This window comes from Saccostrea echinata, unplaced genomic scaffold, assembly GCF_033153115.1.
Source record: "Saccostrea echinata isolate AGI-Se365-2 ecotype Australia unplaced genomic scaffold, CSIRO_AGI_Sech_v1 ptg000024l, whole genome shotgun sequence".
In the NCBI taxonomy this organism is placed as follows: Eukaryota; Metazoa; Mollusca; class Bivalvia; order Ostreida; family Ostreidae; genus Saccostrea; species Saccostrea echinata.
Genome location: NW_026889773.1, coordinates 751,625 through 777,025, shown reverse-complemented (window position 1 = coordinate 777,025; position 25,401 = coordinate 751,625). Strand labels below are relative to the sequence as shown.

The window sequence follows — 25,401 nt, the reverse complement described above, 5'->3', positions numbered from 1 at the left end:
CCTTTTTTCTATACTTAATCTTTTATGTTAATTTCTATGAAAGGATTTTATGATACATCCACATGGTTATGAAGGACCCCCCTTCAATTTTTCCCCCTTTTTTGCTGCTTGCCAAAATTTTTTAGGTAAGTTGTCCATTACCCCCCCCCCCCTTCTTTCTAAAGCAATGCTACCTGCCTGCTTTAATTTAACCTTGAAACCAAATAAATGTAAAGAAAATTTGATAAACTAACCAACAATTTCTCATCATTCCTTTCAATTTCAGATGGAAAATGGGAACAAAATACACAGAAGAGAACATTCTTGTGTTCTGTGCCATTGCTGGAGTGTGCCTTCTGATTATTGCAATTATTACACTCATTAGCATTTTTACATCCAGATGGCGTTATACAATGTCAAATGAGCATGATTTAGAAAATTCAAGATATGACAACACCTTCATCTGCAGTTTTGAAGGAGATAACTCTATGTGGACGACAGAAGGAACATTCAGAACAATAGAAGAACTCTGACTTTAATTTTGTAATTATGCAGAAACATACATTTATACTTATATCTGTTAAATATGAAATATTTTCCACTCTGTACATCTACATTATAAAAGCCTTTACTGAAACATTAGCTTACAAAAACTCTGCATTTTTTATCATATAGAAAATCTGATATTTACCATGTTTTAGGGTAATAAAATCCAGAAAAAAAAAACATGCAAAAATAAGACAGTTGTTAAGTAATTATGCATACAATCATTCATTTTTATAAAATAACACATTTCATGAAGCTTAAATTGTGGTATTTATGCAATTGTTGTACAATACTCACTACAGTGTACATAATTTTTTTTTAACATGCATGTATTCACTAATTCTTATCAATTTATTTGCAAATTGAAAGAAGAAAGAAAAGAAATAAATGTTTGATGAATATAAAATTGATTTACCCTCTTACTAATTACAACTTTTTACTTAATTTACATTAAGAATGCATCAAAAGTGTGAAGTTAGATTGAATTCAAGCATTATACATGTACATATTACATACAATTAATATATCATGTTTACATTGTATATAGCGATATTTTCAATGATATTTTTATTTGTTGCTATACTGATACTCATTGAAAAATAATGTTGTAAAATCAACAGTGGTGAAATTGATTAAAATAATGGAAAGGAGAGAAAACTAACATTTCATAAAGATATGAAATAAAGTTTTGTTCATAAAAACGAGAAAATATTTAAGAAGTAAATTGATGCTGTACAGACATGATACACAATGGAAAAAAGCTTCAATTTTTAATATATTCAATTTGTATAGACAACTCATTCTTGTAATTGAAGCATTTCTAACTTGTTTAAGCATGAGAATCAGCTTTAAATAACATAACTTACTGTCTGTAGTTAATTCTAAAATTAATTAAACCAAAAAATATTAAAAAATATTCCAAACTGTATTGTTAGTTGTAATTGTAGCAACCACCACTGTTTCTCACTTAGAGTATTTAAAACTGAATATGTACACCAATCTTGCATGTAATCTATCAGAATCTTTCATAATGAATACAGAATAAGCTAATTAAACAATTATTCATAAAATTTTCATTGTACGAATAAAACCTGCTGTCAAATTGACACCTCAGTAGGAATCTAGAACACAGTAACTTCTGTTCCACAAAGGAAGTATGCAACTTGCTACAAATCTACCTCAGTTCTGGAGAACTTGGAGAAGCATAACAAAACTCGCATCTGCAATTCCACAACTTCTTTACAGCAGTGAATCATGATTCACTGCTTTTTTGTCCTTTTAAATGGGTTCTTCTTATGGTAGGCATCCAGAGTGACACTCTTGTTTCTTCTCCAAGCCTTCATTGCTTTCTTCTTGTCGTGAGGATAAATCACCCGCGTTTCCGAGGTGTCTTGTAAAGTGGGACCACAAGCGTATGGCAGCATCGGCTTTTTGATAGTGGGATGAGCCACATGTAGAGTGCTAACCTCGATAATCTGGGGTACATTATGTTTCTTTCTTTCACTCTGAATGTGAGTTCGACATGAATTGACATCAATAAATAGCTGAACACAATATGGACAGACATGGAGAAAAGAAACATTGGGTTGTGGTTGAGTTTGGAAATGCTTACATGTATGTATATGTTTAATAAGTTTTGAGTCATTATTAAACTGTTCATTACAAAGGCATTGTAAATTTGTTGGTATATAGGTTGCATGTCGCCCAATAACTTTTCCTACACCATAAACATTTTCTCCGTGGTCCTTTTTTGCATGATTGGCACACTGGTACATTGTGGAAAAGTACTTAAAGCATATAGGACACATGATAGCTAAATCAGACACATTGCTTCTATTTTTTGCATGTAAATGCACTGCTGCTGGGTCTATAATAGATTTACAATGATATACTTCTTCCACTTGAGATCCCATTATTTCTGCAGCACTAGTGTGTAAAGTACTTCGAAAATGGTTCAGCATTAATCCTTTGTTACGTGCTATGAAGTCGCATAAATCACACTTAAAAAATCGCTTCTGATTTTTAACATCATATGCATTTTGATCATGTATATTTTTGAATGAAGGCTTGTTTGAAGTCTCTGCAGGATGACTGCTGCTGGATTCAGATCTTGATGTCTGGTCTTCCTCCTCTGTAAACAACCGATCTATACCTGGATCCTCATCGTCACTGTCAATGTCTTGGCTCTGATCCACCTCAGTTTCTGGGCTGGTTAGGGGAATGAAATCTTTGGAATCTGACACAACTGTGCAGCTTTTCATTGGTGGGTTTCCATTCTCTCCATTCTCTTCACTGGCTAAGGGAATGTAATTTAGTCCTCTGGACTTAGGTAGGGATGTTGGAGTATCAGAAGTGGACCCAAAACCACTATCATTTCTTGGATCAGAAATGTGGTATTTTGTATTGTAACCACTACCTGTTACTACAGAATCATTCAAGTCGACATCTGGATATGTATCAACTTCACCCTGTTGGTCCTGCTCTTCTGCCAGAATGGTTTCGATGCTTTGGTAATCTGGTGAAGGGTCTGGATAAACAGAATCAGATAAATTTCCAGAGGATGGTAAGAGACTTGGCAAGGCTTGATTTTCCCATCGGTCAAAAGGATTCCATGGTCTGGTAAACTGATAATGCTTGTTCATAATCCTCTCCAACCTTGGAGTTATTCTTGTCTGGAACAGTGCGTTCAGTCTCCTCTGTGAATCATGTATTTGCCTTTCTTGATAGGGTCCCATGGAATAGGTCCTCTGATGTGGCCTATTGTAATGTGATCTATACATCTGAAAACAAAGTATAAACTTTATTCAGTTGGAAAATAATGCAGAAGTATAATCATGACCACAAATACAAAGAATACAAACTTTAAGACTTGTGGTTTTTGAAATCACTTAAATTCTGCTTTACATAGCTTTCAAGGGAATTGCATTAATATTTCTTTATCCCCTAGCTATTCTGCCATCCATGCTAAAATAGCCAGTGTTCATGATGAAAAATCAAATATAATTTGATGACACAAACATTGAGATTGATTGCTTGAACAATGGATATGGATGTATGATTAAGCTTTTGAGAATTAGCGTACACAACAATGGGGTGTCAAGTATGCTGGTCTTTATTTACTCAAGCCATATACACAGTGGACAAATAATGCTATAAATCCTTTCATGTCTGTGAAGTTCAAAGAGATGTGCAATAAATACACATCTTTGAGTATATATCATGAATAACTTTGAGTATACAACATGATTGAGAAAAGTTTTATTATATAGTTTGCATATTGGAAAAAAAAATACACATGTATTTTTAGCAACATAATTGAATGAATCAGTAGCTGTGTATCAGATGTCTAATGTTGTGATGGCAGAATACAGTGTACTTTCATATTTCTAACCTATATTTTCTTGACCCATAGGAGTCACTGTTCTGTGATTTGTAAATATTCTTAACATGTATACATTTTTTTCGTCACCAGTATTTCAGCCTCCTTTGAAATATATCTATTCAATGAATCATTATGAATGAAGACGATATACATGTACATAATTTAATTATTTTAACTAGCATTGATTAAAAATGCATATATATATATTAAATTGTGGACACTATTTTCAAATACAGTGAAACTTGTCTAATCTAGATGTTGTGAAATCCAAAGTCTTCCCTAATACGATGTAAACTTTAGTCCCTTTCAGTAAATTCAAATGTTTAAAATGTTGTGTAATCTGGAATATTGTTTAATCTGGCCAATTTTTTTGGAACCAGTGATGTTCAGATAAGACAAGTTTTACTGTATATATACGATATATATATATATATATATATATATATATATATATATATAAAAAGCACTAAAAACCAACAACACTGTATATCCTAAGTGTCGGATCTACTAAGTAGATACAAGGTCACGGATGGAAATTTATATAAAGCACTAAAAATGACCAACGACACGAACAATAATAATTGTCAAATTTTCGGGACATCCTGTCCCTTCCTCAGGACAAAGAAAAACGTTAAGAAGTCATAAAAACAAAGGAAATAGAGAAGCAAAAACAACTAGCACTACTACTAAACTACCAAACACTAAATATTTACAATGTTACATGTTTATTTTGGAGTTTATAAACAGTTGTGAACAAAGAAATCCGGAGCGCTATGAATTGCGTCCGGTCTATCGGGTGCAGTCTGGTGAAGTGTGATTTATATAATTGAACGAATTAATTATCGCTAATTAATTACGGCCAACAGTAAATCGTACATTGTCTTATTCTCTCAAAATAGCGTAACTCTACATGATAAAAAGAAATTAAAGAAAGATAATATTGAAGGACAATTTTGAAATATGAATTTGGATATATTATAAATTTGGAAATCGGAAAAAAGACAGGTTGTCCTGAAAATTTGACAATTATTATTGTTCGTGTCGTTGGTCATTTTTAGTGCTTTATATATATATATATATATATATATATATATATATATATATATATATATATATATATATAAATATATGTTAAAATCTGTATCACATCCCATAACAACCCCCGAACAATATCAGCCCTCTGGTATTTGGCCAGATATAGGAGTCTCAGGTTGATATGAGGTGTGATACAGATTTTGCCATATATAATTCTCTATTTATAAGGTATTTTGATATATTTCTGAATAGATTGTGTCGAGAGAACCCAGGCTTTAAAAGAGCCATATCAGCTCACACTGTAACTGCCTTGGGATATTTTGTGTTGTAACATCACAATATATTTTCCCATCTTCATTCTTAATGACAAATCTGCATATACATAATTTATGTTGTCACAAATATCCATTAATTATACTTAGTACCAGTAACAAATATTATAAGAATATTATGATGAAAAATCCAGATAAATTCCAATTACAGTGGAGCTTCGTTAATTCAAATGCCCATAATTTAGATACTTCACCTTCCAGATGAACTTTTTGAGGAAAAGAATTAAACTTAATTCTACCTATTATAAAAGATCTGTTTCAGTAATCTGGACGCTTCATTAATCCAGACTATTTGCTTGGGAACACAAGCATCCAGATAAACTAAGCTCCACTGTACTGGCATTAAAATATGAATTAAAAATTTATTGACTGACTATTAGGAAATACATCCCCCTCTCTTTGATCTGCGTGCGGATGATTTTTATGAGGATTCACAATATTTCCAGCTTCATTATTTTATTCATTTTTTTTTGCACTGTAAATTTATATCCCATTATAACCCAAAGGGGCTATAATATCTCATTCTGGCAAGTGGTCCCAACCTGGTGAGTAATAAATGCAATATTGCAACGTATGTGTCTGCTTACATATCTCTTCGGACTGGTTTTGTTGAGCTTGAATGATAAGCATTCTTTCTGCATAAAAATGTTACTAAGTTACTTGAAATTTTTCAATAAGCCTTAACAAATAAATATATATATCGAAAAGATACCTTTAGTCTTCTCTGTTGGTTCTATTGACTATTTTAGTGTTTTACTGTTCTGCCCGACTTCGACTACTTTCTTCTTGACGAGTCTGAATGTCGATCCCGATCAAAAGGAAAAAAACTGATTAAATTATCAATCAAATAAGGGTATAAATTTGCTTATTAGGTGTATTATTTTAAAATTAAAAAAAAATATAGTCATATATTATTCTATCATCTTTTTAAATGAAAGTATCTATCTAAAAATTGGGAACAAATTAACTAATCGGGATCAAAAGACTGTGATTAAAAGCGGGAAGTAACTCGATATGAATTTTTTTTTTTTACCATGTGGAATGACAGATACAACACAAAAGACATGACCCGTTGATGTTTCCAGAGGCAAAATGGATCCACAAGTCTCTGCTCTAGCTGCTGAGCTTTCAAATGCAATAGAGACTATTTTAAATCCGTCAAGTTCGCAAAATGACAGACAAAACGCCCACAAGGTTGGACCATGTTATGTCTCTGGTTGGATCTATTTGAACAGTCATTATTGTACTTTCATTCTTTCATTATCAGGTCCAGTCCAAAGACTATTTCTACTTAGCTATTAATAGCTAGTATTTAATCCTACTAAAAGAAGCTTCTTCTACCTACTTTTACCTTTTTTCAGATGCATCTTTAGAGTAGGATTAAATACCTAGGTAGCCATAACTAGCTTCGTAGGTAGAAATAGTCTTTAGACTGGATCTGATTATGAGCCATATATTATGTGTTTATAATTTGTAATTCCATACATTTGAAAAAAAATTCTCAAGTAATGTGTAAGTTTTAATGTATTATGAAGCATACATGTATATACATAATCATATAATATTTCTGACCATTATGTGTCGATGCATGTAAATTCATTTTTAAAATTTTGCACTGCACCTTGTTTGTGATCCATTGGCATTGGTTTTTGGTGAAAAAGAATAATGATAGCAGAAACAGACTTACATAAAAAACATTTATTTATGTCCTTAATGATAATTTTTTTTTAGATCTGTGAAGAATTTAAGGAGTCATCTCCCTTCTGTGTCCCTGTAGGTCTTGTGTTAGCTGAGAAGTCCTACAAACCAGTAATACGCCATTTTGGTTTACAGCTGCTTGAACATGCCATCAAGTAAGAGAATTTAAGAAAAGATAACTCTGCTATGCTGCATTCAATATCATAGCAGCTAACCTAGCTGATAGGCTAGAATAGATATCTAAGTCATTAGAATGCACTGAATGAATTAAAACTTTGTTATGACTAGGCTAGCATAGCATTCAAGACTGCAGCTTTATTTAGAGCTGCGTAGGGACTAGCTACTCTGATCTTTTTTAGTTAAGGAAGTGCTCTCATAAATCAAGCAAGTAGATTGCCAATCATGAACAAATGTGTTTTTTTCAATTTAAAAAAAGAAAGCCTTTGCATTTTTCATGTGAAGGCAGAGAGAGAGAGAGAGAGAGAGAGAGAGAGAGAGAGAGAGCAGAATGAAATTACAATTGAAGAAAAGTTAAAGGAGAGCACATACAAGATATAGAGGTAAAGACTACAGTGCCATTTTTTTTTCTTAATGAATATTTTGTGTTCCAGATTTAGGTGGATTGATATGAAAACTGAAGAAAAAGAGTATCTGAAGACAAATGCATTACAGTTTATGGCAAATGTAAGTAAAGAAAAAGTATTTCAAAAGTATAAAAATTCACATAATGTATACATTTTGGTTTGATTTTAATTGCTTGATTACAGAGGTGATTACTGTGCTGAAAATTCCATATTTGTCCCAGATTTTTTGTCAAAGTATGGATTACACATTTTTTGTCAAAATAAGGATTAGAGATTTACCATTGGAAATTTCCGTCTATGCTGAAAATTTGATTCTTTGTGATTTAAACTCTTTACAATGATAACCCAAACTTCACAAATACTGATGGTCAGTCTCTAGTATAGAGTTGGATGTTGAAAGAGGGTAAATTTCAACTTCATTGTCGATTTTAAAAAAAGGGACAGAAGATAACATTACAATCAATTCTCATTTATATACAGGTGACTCTTAATACTTTGAAGTCTGCGGGACCTTGGAAAAACTTTGTGAGATCAAGAGTTTGGTGTTTCAAGAGTTTTGAAATTTTCTGATTACTTGATTGTTTTTTAAAATTAATTTTATCAGAAGAAATTTATAAGTTAAATTTTAACAGCAATCTTCCTTTGCATTTTTTTTATGTAAATATACAGTTTTGAATACATTAGATAAATTAAAATAAATGTTTATTGTCATTCTATTCATTTATTCTTTGTTAAGAAGACATTAACTCCAAGAAAACAGTGAAAATGTCTAACTGTTTGTTGATATTCAAGATTCATATTTTTTACAAAAAACAACACTGCTAAATATTTTTTCATAAATATTTTAAAAAGATGTGGTGTCAATATATGTGTATAATAATCATTATAAACAGAGGTATATATGATTTTTGAGTTTGTTGTATTTGCATATAACTGATAATAAGCTGATCACCACATCCATAGTCAATCACAACACACAGCAAAATTAGTCTGTGATTTCATAATTTATTTTTAACACTTGTTGCATCTCCAAATTATCTCCCTTTAGTTGGAATTAATTATTTTAAGTCCAGGTGATAATTTATTAGTTGAAAAGTATTGTGACATTGTGGTTCTCATGCAGTCTAATCAGGTCAAGCTTTGTTACATACACATTTATACATGTAATCCATTCGAGGTATTGAGGGTAAAATACAATAGAATATGCACTATTGAATGGTAGTTTGACTTCAAGAGATCAAGGGCATTGAGAGATTGAAAGTTTGAAAAATGAAGAGTAAAGTTGATTATTTGTATAAGAGAAAAAATTGGACTGGAGACTCACTTCGAGAGATCAAAGCTCAAGGCTTCAAGAATCATCTGTATAGAAATTCTCAAAGTTTAACATAGCAAAATGTATCCATGTATTGCCACTATGAGATTATAGAAGAAAGCTCAAGTTACTGTGATCTTAATTCCAATTTTTAGTGTCAGACTTTATATTTATTTCTCAATATTACCTTGTCAAAAATGTATTGTAGCAAAGTATTTTGTATACTAAATAAATATCTACCTATCTACTGACAAAAACCTCTGACATTACTGAATGGTTCAGAAGGGGCTTAACACCTCTGTAATATCCCAAATTTGTGTTGCCTGTGCCTGTAGGGTACATGTATTGTAAAAGCTTAATGGGCTAGTAAATGAAACATACAGTGAAAGCAATATTCCCAAATTATTTGCTTTATTAATTGGAGTATATGGGAGATCAATTTTCATTTCAGGGCACTCTTGGGATTCTTGAGGAGGAATTCCACATAAAAGATGCTGTGGCTCGAATCACTGTAGAACTTGCCAAGAGGGAATGGCCCCAGCTTTGGCCCTCATTACAGGAGGATCTCTACAAATTGTGCCAAATGGGGGTAAGGGACATTTGATGAATTTAATTACAGTTATTAGCTCACCTGAGTCGAAGGCTCAATTGAGCTTTTCTGATCACATTTTGTCTGTAGTCCGTCTGTCTGTCCGTCTGTCCGTCTGTAAACTTTTCACATTTTCGACTTCTTCTCAAGAACCACTGGGCCAATTTCAACCAAACTTGCCACAAAGTATCCTTGGGTAAAGGGGATTCAAGTTTGTTCAAATGAAGGGCCACGCCTTCTTCCAAGGGGAGATAATTAAGAATTCGTGAAAAATTAATGGCATCATTAAAAAATCTTCTTCTCAAGAACCACTGTGCTTGAAAACATGAAACTTATGTGGAAGCATCCTCAGGTAGTGTAGATTCAAGTTTGTTCAAATCATGACCCCCGGGGGTAGGGTGGGGCCGCAATGGGCGATCAAAGTTTTACATAGGAAATATACAGGAAAAATCTTTAAAAATCTTCTTCTCAAGAACAGCAAAACCATAATTGGACATATTTATATGGTAGCATCCTCAGATAGTGTAGATTCAAGTTTCTTCAAATCATGACCCCCGGGGGTCGGGTGGGGCGACAATGGGCGATCAAAGTTTTATATAGGAATATATAGGAAAAATCTTCAAAAATCTTCTTCTCAAGAACAGCAAAGCCATGATTGGTCATATTTACTTGGAAGCATCCTCAGGTAGTGTAGATTCAAGTTTGTTCAAATCATGACCCCCGGGGGTAGGGTGGGGCCACAATGGGCGATCAAAGTTTTACATAGGAATATATAGGAAAAATATTTAAAAATCTTCTTCTCAAGAACAGCAAAGCCATAATTGGTCATATTTACTTGGAAGCATCCTCAGGTAGTGTAGATTCAAGTTTGTTCAACTCATGACCCCCGGGGGTCGGGTGGGACCACAATGGACGATCAAAGTTTTACATAGGAATATATATAGGAAAAATCTTTAAAAATCTTCTTCTCAAGAACAGCAAAGCCATGATTGGTCATATTTATATGGTAGCATCCTCAGATAGTGTACATTCAAATTTGTTCAAATCATGACCCGCGGGGGTCGGGTGGGGCCACAATGGGCGATCAAAATTTTATATAGGAACACATAGTAAAAATTCTAAAAAAAAAACAATTTGTTAAGAATAGCAAAGCCATGATTGGTCATATTTATATGGTAGCATCCTCAGATAGTGTACATACAAATTTGTTCGAATCATGACCCCCGGGGGTCGGGTGGGGCCACAATGGGCAATCAAAGTTTTACATTGGAACACATAGTAAAAATCTTTAAAAAAAACAATTTGTTAAGAATAGCAAAGCCATGATTGGTCATATTTATATGGAAGCATTCTTAGATAGTGTACATTCAAGTTTGTTCAAACATGACCCCTGGGGGTCGGGTGGGGCCACAATGGGTGATCAAAGTTTTACATAGGAATACATAGGTTAAATCTTTAAAAATCTTCTACTCAAGAACAGCAAAGCCATGATTGGTCATATTTAAACGGAAGCATCCTCAGATAATGTAGATTCAAATTTGTTCAATTCATGACACCCCCCCCCCCCCCCCCAACCACTTTTATATTTAAACTTTTCAACCTTTCAAGATTGAAGTGATTTCTGCTTTTTCCTAGTCATAGTGCTCAGGTGAGCGATGTGACCCCTGGGCCTCTTGTTAATACTGTTATTTCATAGTAGTTATTTTCTTAAGATTTTTTTTCAGTACCGGTAGTTGGATACTGAGAGCAAGTGTGAATTCTATTTACACACACAACTTATTTTAAGAAGAATGCAATGTGTCATTGAGTTAGAAACAATAAAGAAAATCACCATTTGCATTTTCATCAAGTGATATTTGTATCATGTTCCTTTTATAGGAGACCCAGACAGAGCTGGTTCTGAAGGTGTATCTTCGTTTGGTGGAGGACGCGGTCCTGTTACAGACCATCCCTCAACAGAGAAGGAGGGAAATCATGCTGGGGCTGACAGCCAACATGAAAGACTTGTTTGAGATGTTTGTCCAATTCCTGAGAGTTCATACTGACCTCGCTGAAAAATGTGTTAGTACATACAGTCAAACATGTGTGATAAGAGACCATCTGATGGAGAAAGGAAAAAAAGGTTGCATATGACAGGTGGTCTCTTAATACTGGTGGTTTATTTACTGTAGTGGTCAAATTTAAATTCAGCAAATAGTATACAATGATGGAAATATGTACATTTACTTTGAATTTATTTTTTTATTTCATATTCTGTACATACTCCACTTAAATAATTGTTCAGCTGTAAATTGGTAGTACATGTTTATTCTTGGGTACATTTGGCTTAAGGAAAATGGGTCCTTTATCTTTGCAGGTCAGTTGTATTTTGGGAAGTAATGGGCATCAATAATATTGAGATTTACCTAACAAATTTGCTTTAAAGATTTTTCAGATCAGAAAATTGTTCGTTGTGAATCAGAAATGTGTAATTTTGTATGATCCACATTGAATTTAGGGGGAAAAAAACTACCATGATTTTCGTCAAGTGCTTGGTGACAATTAAAAATTACTCTATGAAAAAATTATTTAATCTATATAGAGCATTTGCCTTCTGTAAAGAAAGTCATGAGTTTGACTCCTCTCAGATCAGATTTGAGAATTCTAACACAATTTGTGATACTTGTAGTTCCTTTGTTTTAAAAGCATTACAAAGTGAAATTCACTGATCTTGTGGATAAGACTTTAACAACAGTTGCACCATGTCTCAGTAGTTGTTGACATGAAATGAATTTAGTACTGTGTTGATTGGAATATTGATATTTGTACTCTGGGTCAAAACTTTTGGGGCCATGGGTCAAAAGGCAAAAGCCTCTGTGGCTATTTAAAGTCTTTTTTTATTTTCACATGACTACTTCAGAATGAGTTAATTTAGCTAGAATATTAAACCTAGTATATTGAGCCATATGACGAATTGTTAAATCAGTTCCAGACAAAAACTGTATCTCGTATTAATCATTTTTGAAACATAAATACTTATAAACAATCAGCAGAAGTTTGCATATATTAAAGTCTATCAAATTAAAGAACAACTACAGAAGACATATACTATATTCTAGTCTGACCCCCAGGAGAGTAAGGCCCACCTAAGGGTCAGTGAGGCAGTGTTGTACACTCTAGCTGGCTATCTAGACTGGGTCAGTATGAGCCTCATCTTCACCAACAACAGTGTGCTGTTACAGATGTTGTGTTTGCTGCTCGGCAACAGTAGTCTGCAACTCCTAGCAGCAGAGTGTCTGCTCACCATTGTAGGGAGAAAGGTATAAACTTCTCATTTTCTCTGTAATGAAAAAGCTTAGAGTAACTTTCTCTTAGATGTTTTGTTAAGACTTTCAATTATAATAAGCAGGCCATTGATTCTTTTTCTTTATCATTCCTTTCCCTATTACCAGTATAAATTCTAATTTCACAATTTTTATTTAACATGCTGTTATGTATTAAGATACATAACAGCGTGTTAAATAAACATCGATAATTATATGTATTAATATACTTTCCAATTTTATTTCAAAGGCTGTAGATGTATAATTTTTATCACTTTTTACAGGGAAAGGTTGAAGAAAGGAAGCCATTATTAGTACTGTTCAGTGATGAAGCAATGAAAATAATTCTCAGCACTGCAGCGTAAGTCGCAAAATTAATTTTAAAAAAATATATTTTTGTCTGACTCCCTTTTGTTTGGTATATTCCTCAGGCACATATAAGTGTAATTGTCAATTTGTTTGCATGATTAAAGATATTACCAGAAAATTCTAAATTACATGATGAGGATGGAGTAGAATAAAATGAAAACACGGGGGAGTACCTGTCAAGAAGGCTAGTGATTTCTGTAATGGTTTGTCAGGAGATAAAATGTTAAACAATGTCTTATACATTTTCCAATATGAAATTTTTCATGTCCAGGAATAGAACAGCTGGCTGTACCATTGTATAATGTAGCTTTAAATAGTAATACACGTACATTTGAATGCATATGCTGTGACATAATTTTGGTATACATGAATGTAGATTTTGAACAATGTAAATAAGTACAGTCAAACCTCGTTATTATGAACTCGATGGGACCACGCAAAAACTTCGTGATATCCGAGGATTCGAGATCTCGAGTGTAAAATACTTAAAGAATGAGTGGTTGGGACTTCCAAATCACTTCAACATATCCATGGTATTCCAGAGATGCTGAAGTTCAACTGTACTCAGAATACGTAGAACAGATAACTCTCACATCTGCAGTACATCTTTTGATTGATTTATAATGCTGTTTGACATACTTGTACAATCATGTATAATGTTTTGTTGTAAAAAATCCTATTATTGAGACAAAATAAAGTTTAAAATATTGATTCCTAAGAAAATTTGTCTTGAACTTGAATCATCTGGATTAATTGAAGCTCTAATTTACGTGGTGTTAAAAGCAATGAAAGTGAGATTATACATGTACTAACATGAATGTGTTTTAATATTGATAATGTTAACTTGTAGGGCAGCAGAGAAGAGTTCTGCTCATGACGAGTACTACTATCTGTTCTTGAAGAAGCTCTGTTTGGTTCTTATTGATCTGGGAAAACAAGTCTGTGCATTGTGGGTAGGTTGAATCTCATATTGAGAGAAAATGCTATGTACTGTATATCGCCTTTTATTCATGAGAACTTTATTTTAGCATAATTACATGAGATGGTCTTCTCGTGAAAATTTCATTCTCGCATATACATGTATGTTAATTACCGTAGTACAAATTATATATGGTACAACAGTAACCCAAATTTGTGAATACTTTGACTTGCTTATAAATACAAAATACATATCTTGTGAAAATAAGGTGTCACAAATATTTCATGATCTACAGTAGAAGTTCATTCTAGTGCTGCAGCTGATGGATTTAGATCTTTATATGTAGGTCTGAGAAACTTGGGTTTAATAAAAAAAAAATGGTGCAGTTTATGGTGCAAAGAAAATTACTGTATGTTCCTTAAACATTTTTTGAACTACTTCAATAAAAAATATTGATATCTATTCCAGGCCTAAAACTAAAATGATCAAGAATATCTTCTTTTATTTATGGCAGTTTGAGGATAATTTTATTGAAGTAGTACCAAAACATGTTAGAGACACATTTTTTTGTTGAATTCCTTTTTATAAGGAGATGTACACTGTATGATGGGGGCAGAAGAACAAGACTTTTATTAAATGTTTTCATTCCCCTTGCAGGGTGTTGTGCCAGACTGTGAACAACCCCCTAATTTTGCCATGTACCTGGAAGCCTTGATGGCCTTCACTCAGCACCCAAGTCAGGTAAGAATGAACCCAAGGAAAGAGATTTTTAAGTCATTGAGTACATATCAAAAGTGACATACACAGAACAGTTTTTTTTTTCAGGACAAAATTTTAACTAATAAATTAATTTTTTAAAACCAATGAACAGAATATTTAGAATTTTTTTTAGTCTAAATCTGTAGCAAATTATTGAAGCTAGCTAGATTCTCATCTTGTAATTTATTACAAAAAAGAATAACAACAAATGAACATTGATATCAGTTTTGTATTTTTTTTTTCCAGATACTAAGTAGTTATACACAGTCAGTATGGTTATCTTTTATGAAGCATGAGTTCATCAGTAAAGATGCTGTACTGCTCTCATTTATACCCAAGTTATTCGAAACATCATCCAAAATGCTACTAAAGGTAAATTGTAATTTATGTGTGTATGAATCCAAAACAAAAAAAATTAAATAATAAAATAAATAATAAATAAATAAATGAAAATACAGTGTATGTGCATGTATCTTAATGAATCTCTATGTACATGTACTTGTATATACTGTATGTACATGTATATGTACATACATTGTATATCATAAAATATTAACCTAACAGGTCATTTATTGAATGACTCTTTATAATCATGTTGATATGTGCTCAGGGAAGCATTCTCATTTATCCTAAATGCTGTTTGCAAAGAATTGATAGTATTAATAATATTTTCATTTCAAATTTTATTTTTGTGAATCTCCTCAAATTCAAGATGTCTGATATACACCATAGAGAGGGATAATAATGATAGGAATTATTTGTTTGAACTGTTTAAATTAGAATGGGCTGGAAAATACTCCCGTTTTAACTAACTTTTGGACTACCCCAAAAATAACCAATTATTAGACGTAACTTTATGTTAAATTCCTTGCACCTTGTTTTTGTTAATCAGCTTACAAGAAAGCACTGGTCATGCATCTGTATATGTTACTTTTGATGTACTATTCATAGGTTGGTTTTCCATCAAAGAATAACTCGCCAAGCTGTGATTACTCTCGTCAGGATTTTGACAGTGATGAAGATTTTTCAGCTTTTTTCTCAAGTATGACAGATTTTACGTTTTATTTTGTGATTCTTCATAAAAATACACATTCTGAAAAACATTGCATTTTAACAACTTCAGATTTTTGCTAGTGTATCATTTGAAGGTTTACTGTAGTTTGATATACAGATTTTCTGCTTTGGAACATGATACTGTAATCACATTTCCTTTGTTTTTTAACTTTATTTTTTTGCAAAATATTATGGGATTGTTCAACACAAAAATTAAATCATTTTACGTCATTTATTATTTATTGGATATAATTAATCTAATAAATAAATGGAGTTATTCTGTCATGCAAGATGAAAAACCATGTAGTTTAAGAATCTATAGTATATGGCAAGCTTCTCATTGTCATTATACCCCCCCCCCCCCCCTCCTCAAACATCGGGACTGTACTGCTGAACAGCGAAGTTTGAGTATTCCATCCAACTGTCAATAACATACATGTACATGTATCTCAGTACATTTTCCCCAAAAACTTCAAATCATGGCCTTTATTTGTTGACTTTCACAGAGAGTAGGGTACATGACATACATGCATCAATCTACCTCTGTCCTTTGAGTCCTTCTGCCACACATTGTGGTCATCTTTTATTTTTTTCTTCAAATCAAGTCATATATCTGTGTTTTGAAGATATTTATGTATACATGTACATGTGTGTGCTTAGTAGTAGAGTTGCTAGAAGAGGATATTCCCTTAATTTGTCACTAGAATGTTTTACCACCACATGTTTTCGGTTTATAGTTACAGTGTATAACAGTCTTGTTTTTGTTTCAGGATACCGGTCAGAGGTGGCAGACACTGTTCGTCAGGCAGTCCTCTTACAACCAGAGCTGGCATTCAACTTTGCCAAACAGTGGCTAGAAACTACCATGTGTAAACCTATAGAAACAGGTAAAGTACCATGTGTAAACCTACAGAAACAGGTAAACTACCATGTGTAGACCTACAGAAACTGGTAAAGTAGCATATGTAAACCTATAAAAACAGATAAAGTACCATGTGTAAACCTATAGAAACTGGTAAAGTACCATGTGTAGACCTACAGAACAGGTAAAGTAGCATGTGTAAACCTATAGAAACAGGTAAAGTACCATGTGTAGACCTATAGAAACAGGTAAAGTACCATGTGCAGTGATTTTTCTACATGCAATTTAGGTCCGAATATCGGCCCTTTCCCCTCTTAAAAATTACCGATTTTTTCCCAATTTTCAACTGCTTTTTTCCCAAAATCAAAACGTATTGTTTTGGTTTAATTGAATTTTTTATGTACGACTTATCTAAAATGGAACGCTATTGTTTTTGGTCATTCGGACGCTTAAAATAACGGCAAAAAACAACAGTTTAATTGTGTGTTTGCAAGACTTGGAAAATCGATCATGTGGAAGTCAAACTTTTGTGTCAATACATCGTAAGAAATTTAAATATGCATGTGAATCTGTTAAGCATAGCTTTATTTGTAATTTGCAAGTACTAGTAGTTCTACAACAAGTGTCCTTGATTTCACGAAAATTAAACTGTTTCTTCATCCTGCAGAGACTGGCATTGCAGAGAAATATGCGATACAGCAATACATGCTTGTAAATAGTGTCAAGATTATTCCATCTCCAATGCGAGCAATAACAAGAAATCGGGAATGATTTTTTTTTTCTCAATTTATAATTCTACCATAATGGTAAAAAAAAAGAATATCTATAGGACAATCAAAATACAAAAATGAAAGAAAATTAAAATGTAGAACTGTCCATTTTGTTGAACTTGAAAAATTTTGTAGCAAATAAATTCAATAAATGATATTACATTTACTTATTATTTTATTTTACTTGTCAATATGAAGGTTAATTACAATCTTATTGTTTTTTCCCAATTTGACACAAATGTCGACAATTTTTCCCAATTGAAAAGGCACAGGCCCCTTTTAAAAATTGTAGAAAAATCACTGATGTGTAAACCTAAAGAAACAGATAAAGAACCATGTGTAGACCTATAGAAACAGGTAAAGTACCATGTGTAAACCTATAGAAACAGGTAAAGAACCATGTGTAGACCTATAGAAACAGGTAAAGTACCATGTGTAGACCTACAGAAACAGGTAAAGTACCATGTGTAGACCTATAGAAACAGGTAAAGTACCATGTGTAGACCTATAGAAACAGGTAAAGTACCATGTGTAGACCTACAGAAACAGGTAAACTACCATGTGTAGACCTACAGAAACTGGTAAAGTAGCATGTGTAAACCTATAAAAACAGATAAAGTACCATATGTAAACCTATAGAAACTGGTAAAGTACCATGTGTAGACCTACAGAAACAGGTAAAGTAGCATGTGTAAACCTATAGAAACAGGTAAAGTACCATGTGTAGACCTATAGAAACTGGTAAAGTACCATGTGTAGACCAACAGAAACAGGTAAACTACCATGTGTAGACCTACAGAAACAGGTAAACTACCATGTGTAGACCTACAGAAACTGGTAAAGTAGCATGTGTAAACCTATAAAAACAGATAAAGTACCATGTGTAAACCTATAGAAACTGGTAAAGTAGCATGTGTAGACCTACAGAAACAGGTAAAGTAGCATGTGTAAACCTATAAAAACAGATAAAGTACCATGTGTAAACCTATAGAAACTGCTAAAGTACCATGTGTAGACCTACAGAAACAGGTAAAGTACCATGTGTAGACCTATAGAAACAGGTAAAGTACCATGTGTAAACCTATAGAAACAGGTAAACTACCATGTGTAGACCTATAGAAACAGGTAAAGTACCATGTGTTAACCTATAGAAACAGGTAAAGTACCATGTGTAGACCTATAGAAACAGGTAAAGTACCATGTGTAAACCTATAGAAACAGGTAAAGTACCATGTGTAGACCTACAGAAACAGGTAAACTACCATGTGTAAACCTATAGAAACAGGTAAACTAGCTTGGGTAAACCTATAGAAACAAGTAAACTAGTTTGGGTAAACCTATAGACACAAGTTACTCTAGGTCTTTGAATTTGTATATAATATTAAAAAAATTACCATTACCTGAATAAAACAATTGACAGGGAAGAAGAAGCTTAACAGTTGCTTGTATGTTTCATCACTTTAAGATTATGTATTCATCACTTTTCTAGGTAGCAAATAAATAAAATGTCTATGTAAGTAAGTACAGCTGCAGTATTAAAGATATTTCCAGTGCACTGTTCAGTATTTCTTAGAAATATCTGGTTTTGCTGCTCAAATACATGCCTTTTGAGTTCAATTTTTCCTGTGAATTCTATGTTGTTTTTTTTCAAAAATTAAACCTTACTGTTCACTTTGTTAATTCACAGTTGATCAATTGATTTTTAGGTACAGATGCTGGTGAGCTGTGTAACTTGTCTTCTCCATCTTTCCTTGAATGGGATGCCATGACACTGTTCATAGAGAGTGTGATGTCACGTATAGGGTTGACTGACTTTACCCCTGATCCTGATGTAGGAGTGGCTCTACTTAAAAGTGCTCTAGCCTATCAGTCACAGGTGTGGAACTAATGATTTCTTACATATGCATGAAATTATGTTGATTATGACTGAAAAAAAGGAAAACCCCACAATAATGACAATTAAATAACTGGAAAATGATTTTGAAGTTAGAATTTTCTTGTAGGAAAGCCCCACAATAATGACAATTAAATAACTGGAAAATGATTTCGAAATTAGGTACTGAAAAAAAGGAAAGAAAAAACTAGGGATGTCAATTTTGTCAATAATTCATATTCGAATATTCAATGAAAGTATTCGAATATATTCGAATATGCGATAAAATAAATAAAATCTGTATTATTTTAAATATGCATCATCCCACAGTCATGAAAGGTTTAGCGTAGGTATACTTACATTGGAAGTAAAATTGTATGAAGACTTTTGTAAGTGTACAATAAGAAATTCCATTTGATATTTGTCAATCTTTGAATTAAATAATTGATTTAGATGTAGAAAAGTATAATTTCAACAAATGAAACGTGTATTTATAGTAGCTCCAATTGAGGAACCATTCGTCTTACAAAAGACAAGATAGTCGTAATGGTATACTGTTCAGATTTCAATACATGTAATGAATTACAATTATCTGCCTAATAAGAGATATGATTATAATCTTTGATACAATGTAAACAAATAATTCCATAGACAATTTTCCTAGGTAATTAACTAATTTCCTGATAATGAATATAAAATTCAGGATTATGTACAACCCAAGATAATCAAGTAATTTACATATTTATTCTGAATTTAAGCCCTTTAGGCAATATCAATAACAGACTAATTCTCTCGGACATTCATTCAATGATCAATTAATTTATACTCCACGCCTTTTAAACATTCTAAGATTTCATTCTAAGGATTTGACAATTACAACTGGACGTCATTTTCTATTGAAAATATGTAATTGCAGTTATATACCTATCCAGTCCTATAAAGTTTTAAAGAATTTATTATATCAGAAAATAATGTCGTATATTGCAGTAAGCCATACGTCTATAGTATTAGATACTTAAATTCATAACTAGGGCTTTTGCAACGCTTACGTGTATAAAAATAAAGAAATACTGTAGAACGCTCCTTCGATAATTGATATCCAGTCTTGGGGACGCTGATTATTCTTATATTTACTTTAGAACAAAATGCAATCAGTTACACTCGCACTGAGTTATCGCATAAACTGAAATCAGCGCCTTTCTTCGCAGGTGTGTTAAGGAAGCACTAAGATAATCTGACTTGACTAAATCAGTGATACAATATGACGTCATAGTAGGCGAGATGACGTCAAGTTTAGAACACAAGTTTTCCTAATATTGCTATTTAGAGATATAATCTGACTCCTGAAAATGAATAGAAATTTGCAAATATTAACAAAAATAAAATGTTTTTATTTTGTTATGCTGTATCTGTCACTTGAATTATAATCTCCGACCAATGACGTCATAACTGTTCAACAAGTAACTTGAGAATCGATCATGTTGTGTAACGAGAATTTGGCCAAAACGGCATGTAAAAAGATACGTAAAAGAAGGTTAAGAAGCAAATACCGTGAATATTGTGTGTTATTCATGTGAAGTTAAAGTATGTTAAACAGGTATGTAGATTTATTTTCATCGATTATATCTTCTATTGAAGACAGTCAGCTATTTACGTATCCCGGTTGGCCTTTCCTCTGTCATTCGTGACAACAATAATGCAAAAGAACAACACTAAGCTGGATACTTAAAAACATAAGATTTGTACATATCGAAAGCTTGTGTTCTATAATACTTGGAAAGTGCTGCTAGAATCGTGAGGTAAACATGGTTTGTAGAAATATCTCGGGTTATATGCATAAAATGCAAAACATCGGGTAAGGTTTCGTACATATATGTGGAATAATTATTTTCCCGATCGGACAGTGGGATTCTAGCAGCACTTTTTAGGCATAAGAGATGTTTTTCAACTATGTTATTTACTCAAAGAAATTATTTAACCCCGGGGTAGTGTTGTTCTGTGAAGTTTTTCATTAAGGAATATTTTGCTATTTATAGCGGTCACGTGATGACGTCGAGGTGGTGCACTACTTGGCCTCTGACACACCGTGTCTTTATGTAATAGTTAATAATAGTTTATGTTTTATCGGAGACTTTGATGAATTATTAACCTTAATTTTCTTAAAAAAGTCTAATTTTCCCGAGAAATGATTTGTATGCTTCCTTAACATACCCGCGTTCTTTTTATAATGTATTGGTAAACTGATCATGATGGTGATTAGCTACTTCTCTATTCCAATTTTGATTTTGAAATGTGTTCATATAATTGCAATGGATTTTCTAACAACGTTACCATGTAAAATTAACGTTAAATACAAATAATGACGTTCCTACGAAAGCCCAGAAGGCTCATTCGAGATTCGAGTTTCGAAATACGAGATTCGAAATTCGAGTTTCAAGATCCAAACTAACCAATCAAAAGACCGTTTAAGATTCAATTACTCCCCTTTGCTAAGTTTTGACCTTCAAGAAAACATTGAATATATTAAAACCAAAGAGGTCATTTGATTATATTACAATGCAAGAAAGAGTGCTATATATATCAGAACGAAATTAGAAAAAATATTGGGTTTTTGGTCTGCAAAATATGCTTAAATTTATATTATATCTTCATAAATATTATAATAGATTTATATCAAGAATATCTATATCGTATTATCTACTTTGTTTACATGTTCGATGTCATATAATAATAAATATTGCTAATCGGATTCAAAGCGCAAAAGTAGGGGGAAGGGGCGTATTGTAGTCGATGAGAATTATTAGTGTGCAATTAAACAAGTGACTAGCGATTAATGATAAATAGAACTACGGGTTTCAAAGAGGATATAGTTTGTAACAAGGTATTAGAAAGTGACCAGTGACTAATACGGGTTTCAAGTGTGCAATAAAACAAGTGACTAGCGATAAATAATAATTAGTAATATGGGTTTCAAAGTGGATATAGTTTGTGACAAGGTGTAAGAAAGTGACCAGTGACCAAGTTTGTGAAACCAAGAGAAAGCCCCATAAGTACATGTACGGATGGCTGAAATATACATGCTTAAAAAAATTATGATTTCTCTTTGTTCAGGCCCGTAGGAAATAATAGAATAAAAAATATCACTGTAAAGCCCCCCCCTCCCCCCCCCCCCCCCAAAAAAAAAAAAACAAGGGGTTATCACGGTTATTAGACGTTATTTTTGAAAGGACATAAGGACAAAGTTGCTATGTTTTCTATAGTAAATTATATCGGTAAAAAATATAGGGGGAATGTGTGTGTGCGGGGGGGGGGGGGGGGGGGAGCACGTGCCCAGGGTCCTATGGCTATGTTGTTTATTTTATTACAATGGTAGACAAATGTTCGGTTATCAACATTCAGTGTCAATCTTGCTATGCATGGGCAAAATAATTATATATTATAATTCGATAATTATTGATAAGGAAACATATTCGATAATTATTGATAAGATACATAACCAATCAATACACAAGTTTCAATACATGATGTAATGGCCATAGAGAAAAAAAGATATGAAAGTATTTAATAATAATAAAAAAAATTATTATTTTAACAAAAAATGCACCCTCTTTTTAAAAATTTATGGAAATTTTTAAATTTTTTAAAAATTTAAAAATGCACCTTAAGGACTTTGAAAAAATCATATAGCCTAAATGAGTACGTACATGTATTAAAATTACTTAGTTCATGTACAGTACCAACCAGACCCAACCTGACACCTAAGCAGTCCCAGAAAGCAGTCCCCGGGACTGCTTTGGCACCGCTCTGGGACTGTTGTGGGACTGCTTTCTGGGACCGCTGGGACTGCTGGGACCGCTGTGGGACTGCTCTGGGACTGCTTTAGCAGAATATTCGAATCTTAAATTCATACTCGAAAATCAACTCATCGAATGAATATTCGAATGTTCGAATATTCGTTGCCATCCCTAGAAAAAACCCATAATACTGACAATTAAATAACTGGAAAATGATTTTGAAATTAGGTATGTACTGAAAAAAATGAAAAAAAAAAAAGAAAAGAAAAAACCCACAATAATGACTATAAATTAAATGGAAAATAATGTGGAAATTGGGTATTGAAGAAATAAAAAAAAAAAGAAAAGAAAAGAAAACCTCCACAATATTCACAATTAAATATTAAACTGGAAAATGATTTGAAATAAGGTATGATTGTGAAATTAGGTATGATATCTATGTAAAACTACCTTTATTTTTTATTTTATAAAAATTTTTTATAAAACATAATTTTTGGGTTTTGACAGGATCCCCTAATTTTGTCCAGTTTGCTGTCTTGTTTGTCAGCTTTAGTGATTTTCCTAAAATACTCCACAGAAACTATCCCAGCCATGCTGGAGAAGGTGAGAAATGGCTTCTTTTTTCAAAAAATATCTTTCCCACACTGCTTTCTCTACATTCTCTCTATCAGTGGTTCCATCAGGGATTTCTGTTGTATTTTTTCTCTCTTTCAAAGTTGATTGTCTGATAGAAAGTAATGAGACCTAAGTTAACTTGAGCTGAGTGTTTTTTTTCCTCGACAGATATTTTCAGGAGTAACGTTTGCTTTCCCTGGACAAAATAAAAGTAACAGAAGTCGCTCTGTGAAGAACGTCAGGCAGCATGCCTGTTCTATGCTGGTGACCATCTGTAAAACTCAGACTGATCTCATATTTGTAAGTATTTATAGATACAAAAAATAGTATTAAGTAAAAATCTATATCCACGCAAGAATATCTATTTTATCAAACACATACTTCATCCTTTTATGAGCAGTGTTGATCAATTCTAAACTTATATTTTGATACAGCCAGTATTTGATGAACTGTACCGATACATACAGAACATCTCGCGAGATACAGAACAGCTGTCTCAGATGGAGAAATGTATACTCACCGAGGCTCTTATTCTTGTGTGGTGAGGAATTTCTATCCATGTTTATTCTTTTTGTTTGAAAGAAAATGGTGGTTAGTATCAATGGAAAAAAAAATATATAATATATATATATTATAATATATAATATATTAAAATATAAAATATATTTTGATTTCACATTTATTTATGTATTACATATAATGACTGGTTTTTAGGTCACCTGAGCCGAAGGCTTAAGTGAGCTTTTCTGATCGAAACAGGGATAGACAAATAGAATTTTGCATTACTTGCCCTCGGACAGGTTACCATCATAAAATTACTTGTCCTACCAAAAAATATGCTTGTCCGACCTGTTTCTTAATTTAAACAAAATCATTAACATTAAATTATTTTTCAACTGAGACACTAAACGGGAATCAACCTAGATCTAAAATCACTTAATTCTCCCAGATTTCTTTCGATATTTTCAGGGCATTGGTAAAGTCAAAGTTTCATTCTATTCTCCTCAAAATTCTTCAATAAGATACTCCATATACTTTCTTTGAATAAATTTAATGAAAAAGGTGAAGATGATCTCAAAAAACCTACAAACGAGACAAATCTGTGAACACTACTGCATGCCGATTGAGCTATCGACTTCATGACTATGTGATTGCCAATCAACAACCAATTTTAATAACAGTAGCACGTCTGTATTCACAGAATGAATTTAATATTTTGTCAATAAAAAAAGTCTAAAATCCAATTCAAATTTTTTGACGACATCGGAAGATGTCATGTTTTACGACTTGTGTTTATTTTAACAACACATTCATGGGTAAATTCTAGAGAAGTTCCGACCGAGTATTCAATAGTGGTCAACAGCAGCGAAAACATATGCTTTGTTGTGATTCATGATATTTTAAAAGCTGAAACACAAAAGACATATTGAGTATATGATTTTTTGTAAATGGGTAAAAGCGCTTGTCCGCGGGCAGGCACCACTTATCAAATAACTTGCCCACTAAACAAAATTGGTTGTCCCGGGCGTCGGGCAATGCTATTTGTCTAGCCCTGCGAAATTTGTCTGTCGTTTTTGTCGGCGGCGTCATTGTAAACTTTTCATAATTTCATCTTCTTCTCCAGAATC

At 32.8% G+C, this 25,401-nt stretch overlaps 2 protein-coding genes across 2 annotated transcripts in view; one reads left to right on the top strand and one right to left on the bottom strand.

Annotated features, from left to right (window-relative positions):
• Positions 1-1,112: 1,112 nt before the first annotated feature.
• On the bottom strand, positions 1,113-6,050 carry LOC133191787 (uncharacterized). Its single transcript, XM_061327521.1, has 2 exons — positions 5,987-6,050; positions 1,113-3,305 (listed from the first exon to the last, which is right to left on the bottom strand). Exon 2 carries the CDS (start codon positions 3,303-3,305, stop codon positions 1,785-1,787), a length of 1,521 nt encoding a protein of 506 aa, XP_061183505.1. The 5' UTR covers positions 5,987-6,050; the 3' UTR covers positions 1,113-1,784.
• Positions 6,051-6,320: 270 nt separating this feature from the next.
• Positions 6,321-25,401, top strand: part of LOC133191683 (exportin-5-like) — a 36,002-nt gene continuing 16,921 nt past the window's right edge. The window contains exons 1-16 of the mRNA XM_061327415.1: positions 6,321-6,468; positions 7,006-7,127; positions 7,584-7,656; positions 9,320-9,457; positions 11,336-11,518; positions 12,556-12,756; positions 13,044-13,120; positions 13,979-14,081; positions 14,705-14,788; positions 15,053-15,178; positions 15,758-15,848; positions 16,630-16,746; positions 19,198-19,367; positions 23,666-23,761; positions 23,942-24,073; positions 24,208-24,314. Of these exons, the coding sequence (XP_061183399.1) occupies positions 6,367-6,468; positions 7,006-7,127; positions 7,584-7,656; positions 9,320-9,457; positions 11,336-11,518; positions 12,556-12,756; positions 13,044-13,120; positions 13,979-14,081; positions 14,705-14,788; positions 15,053-15,178; positions 15,758-15,848; positions 16,630-16,746; positions 19,198-19,367; positions 23,666-23,761; positions 23,942-24,073; positions 24,208-24,314 (1,922 nt within the window). The 5' untranslated portion in view covers positions 6,321-6,366. The remainder of the gene's footprint in view (positions 6,469-7,005; positions 7,128-7,583; positions 7,657-9,319; positions 9,458-11,335; positions 11,519-12,555; positions 12,757-13,043; positions 13,121-13,978; positions 14,082-14,704; positions 14,789-15,052; positions 15,179-15,757; positions 15,849-16,629; positions 16,747-19,197; positions 19,368-23,665; positions 23,762-23,941; positions 24,074-24,207; positions 24,315-25,401) is intronic.

Coding starts and splice junctions, on each gene's coding strand:
- LOC133191787 (XM_061327521.1), bottom strand. CDS start 3,305: ATGTATAGATCACATTACAATAGGCCACATCAGAGGACCTATTCCATG.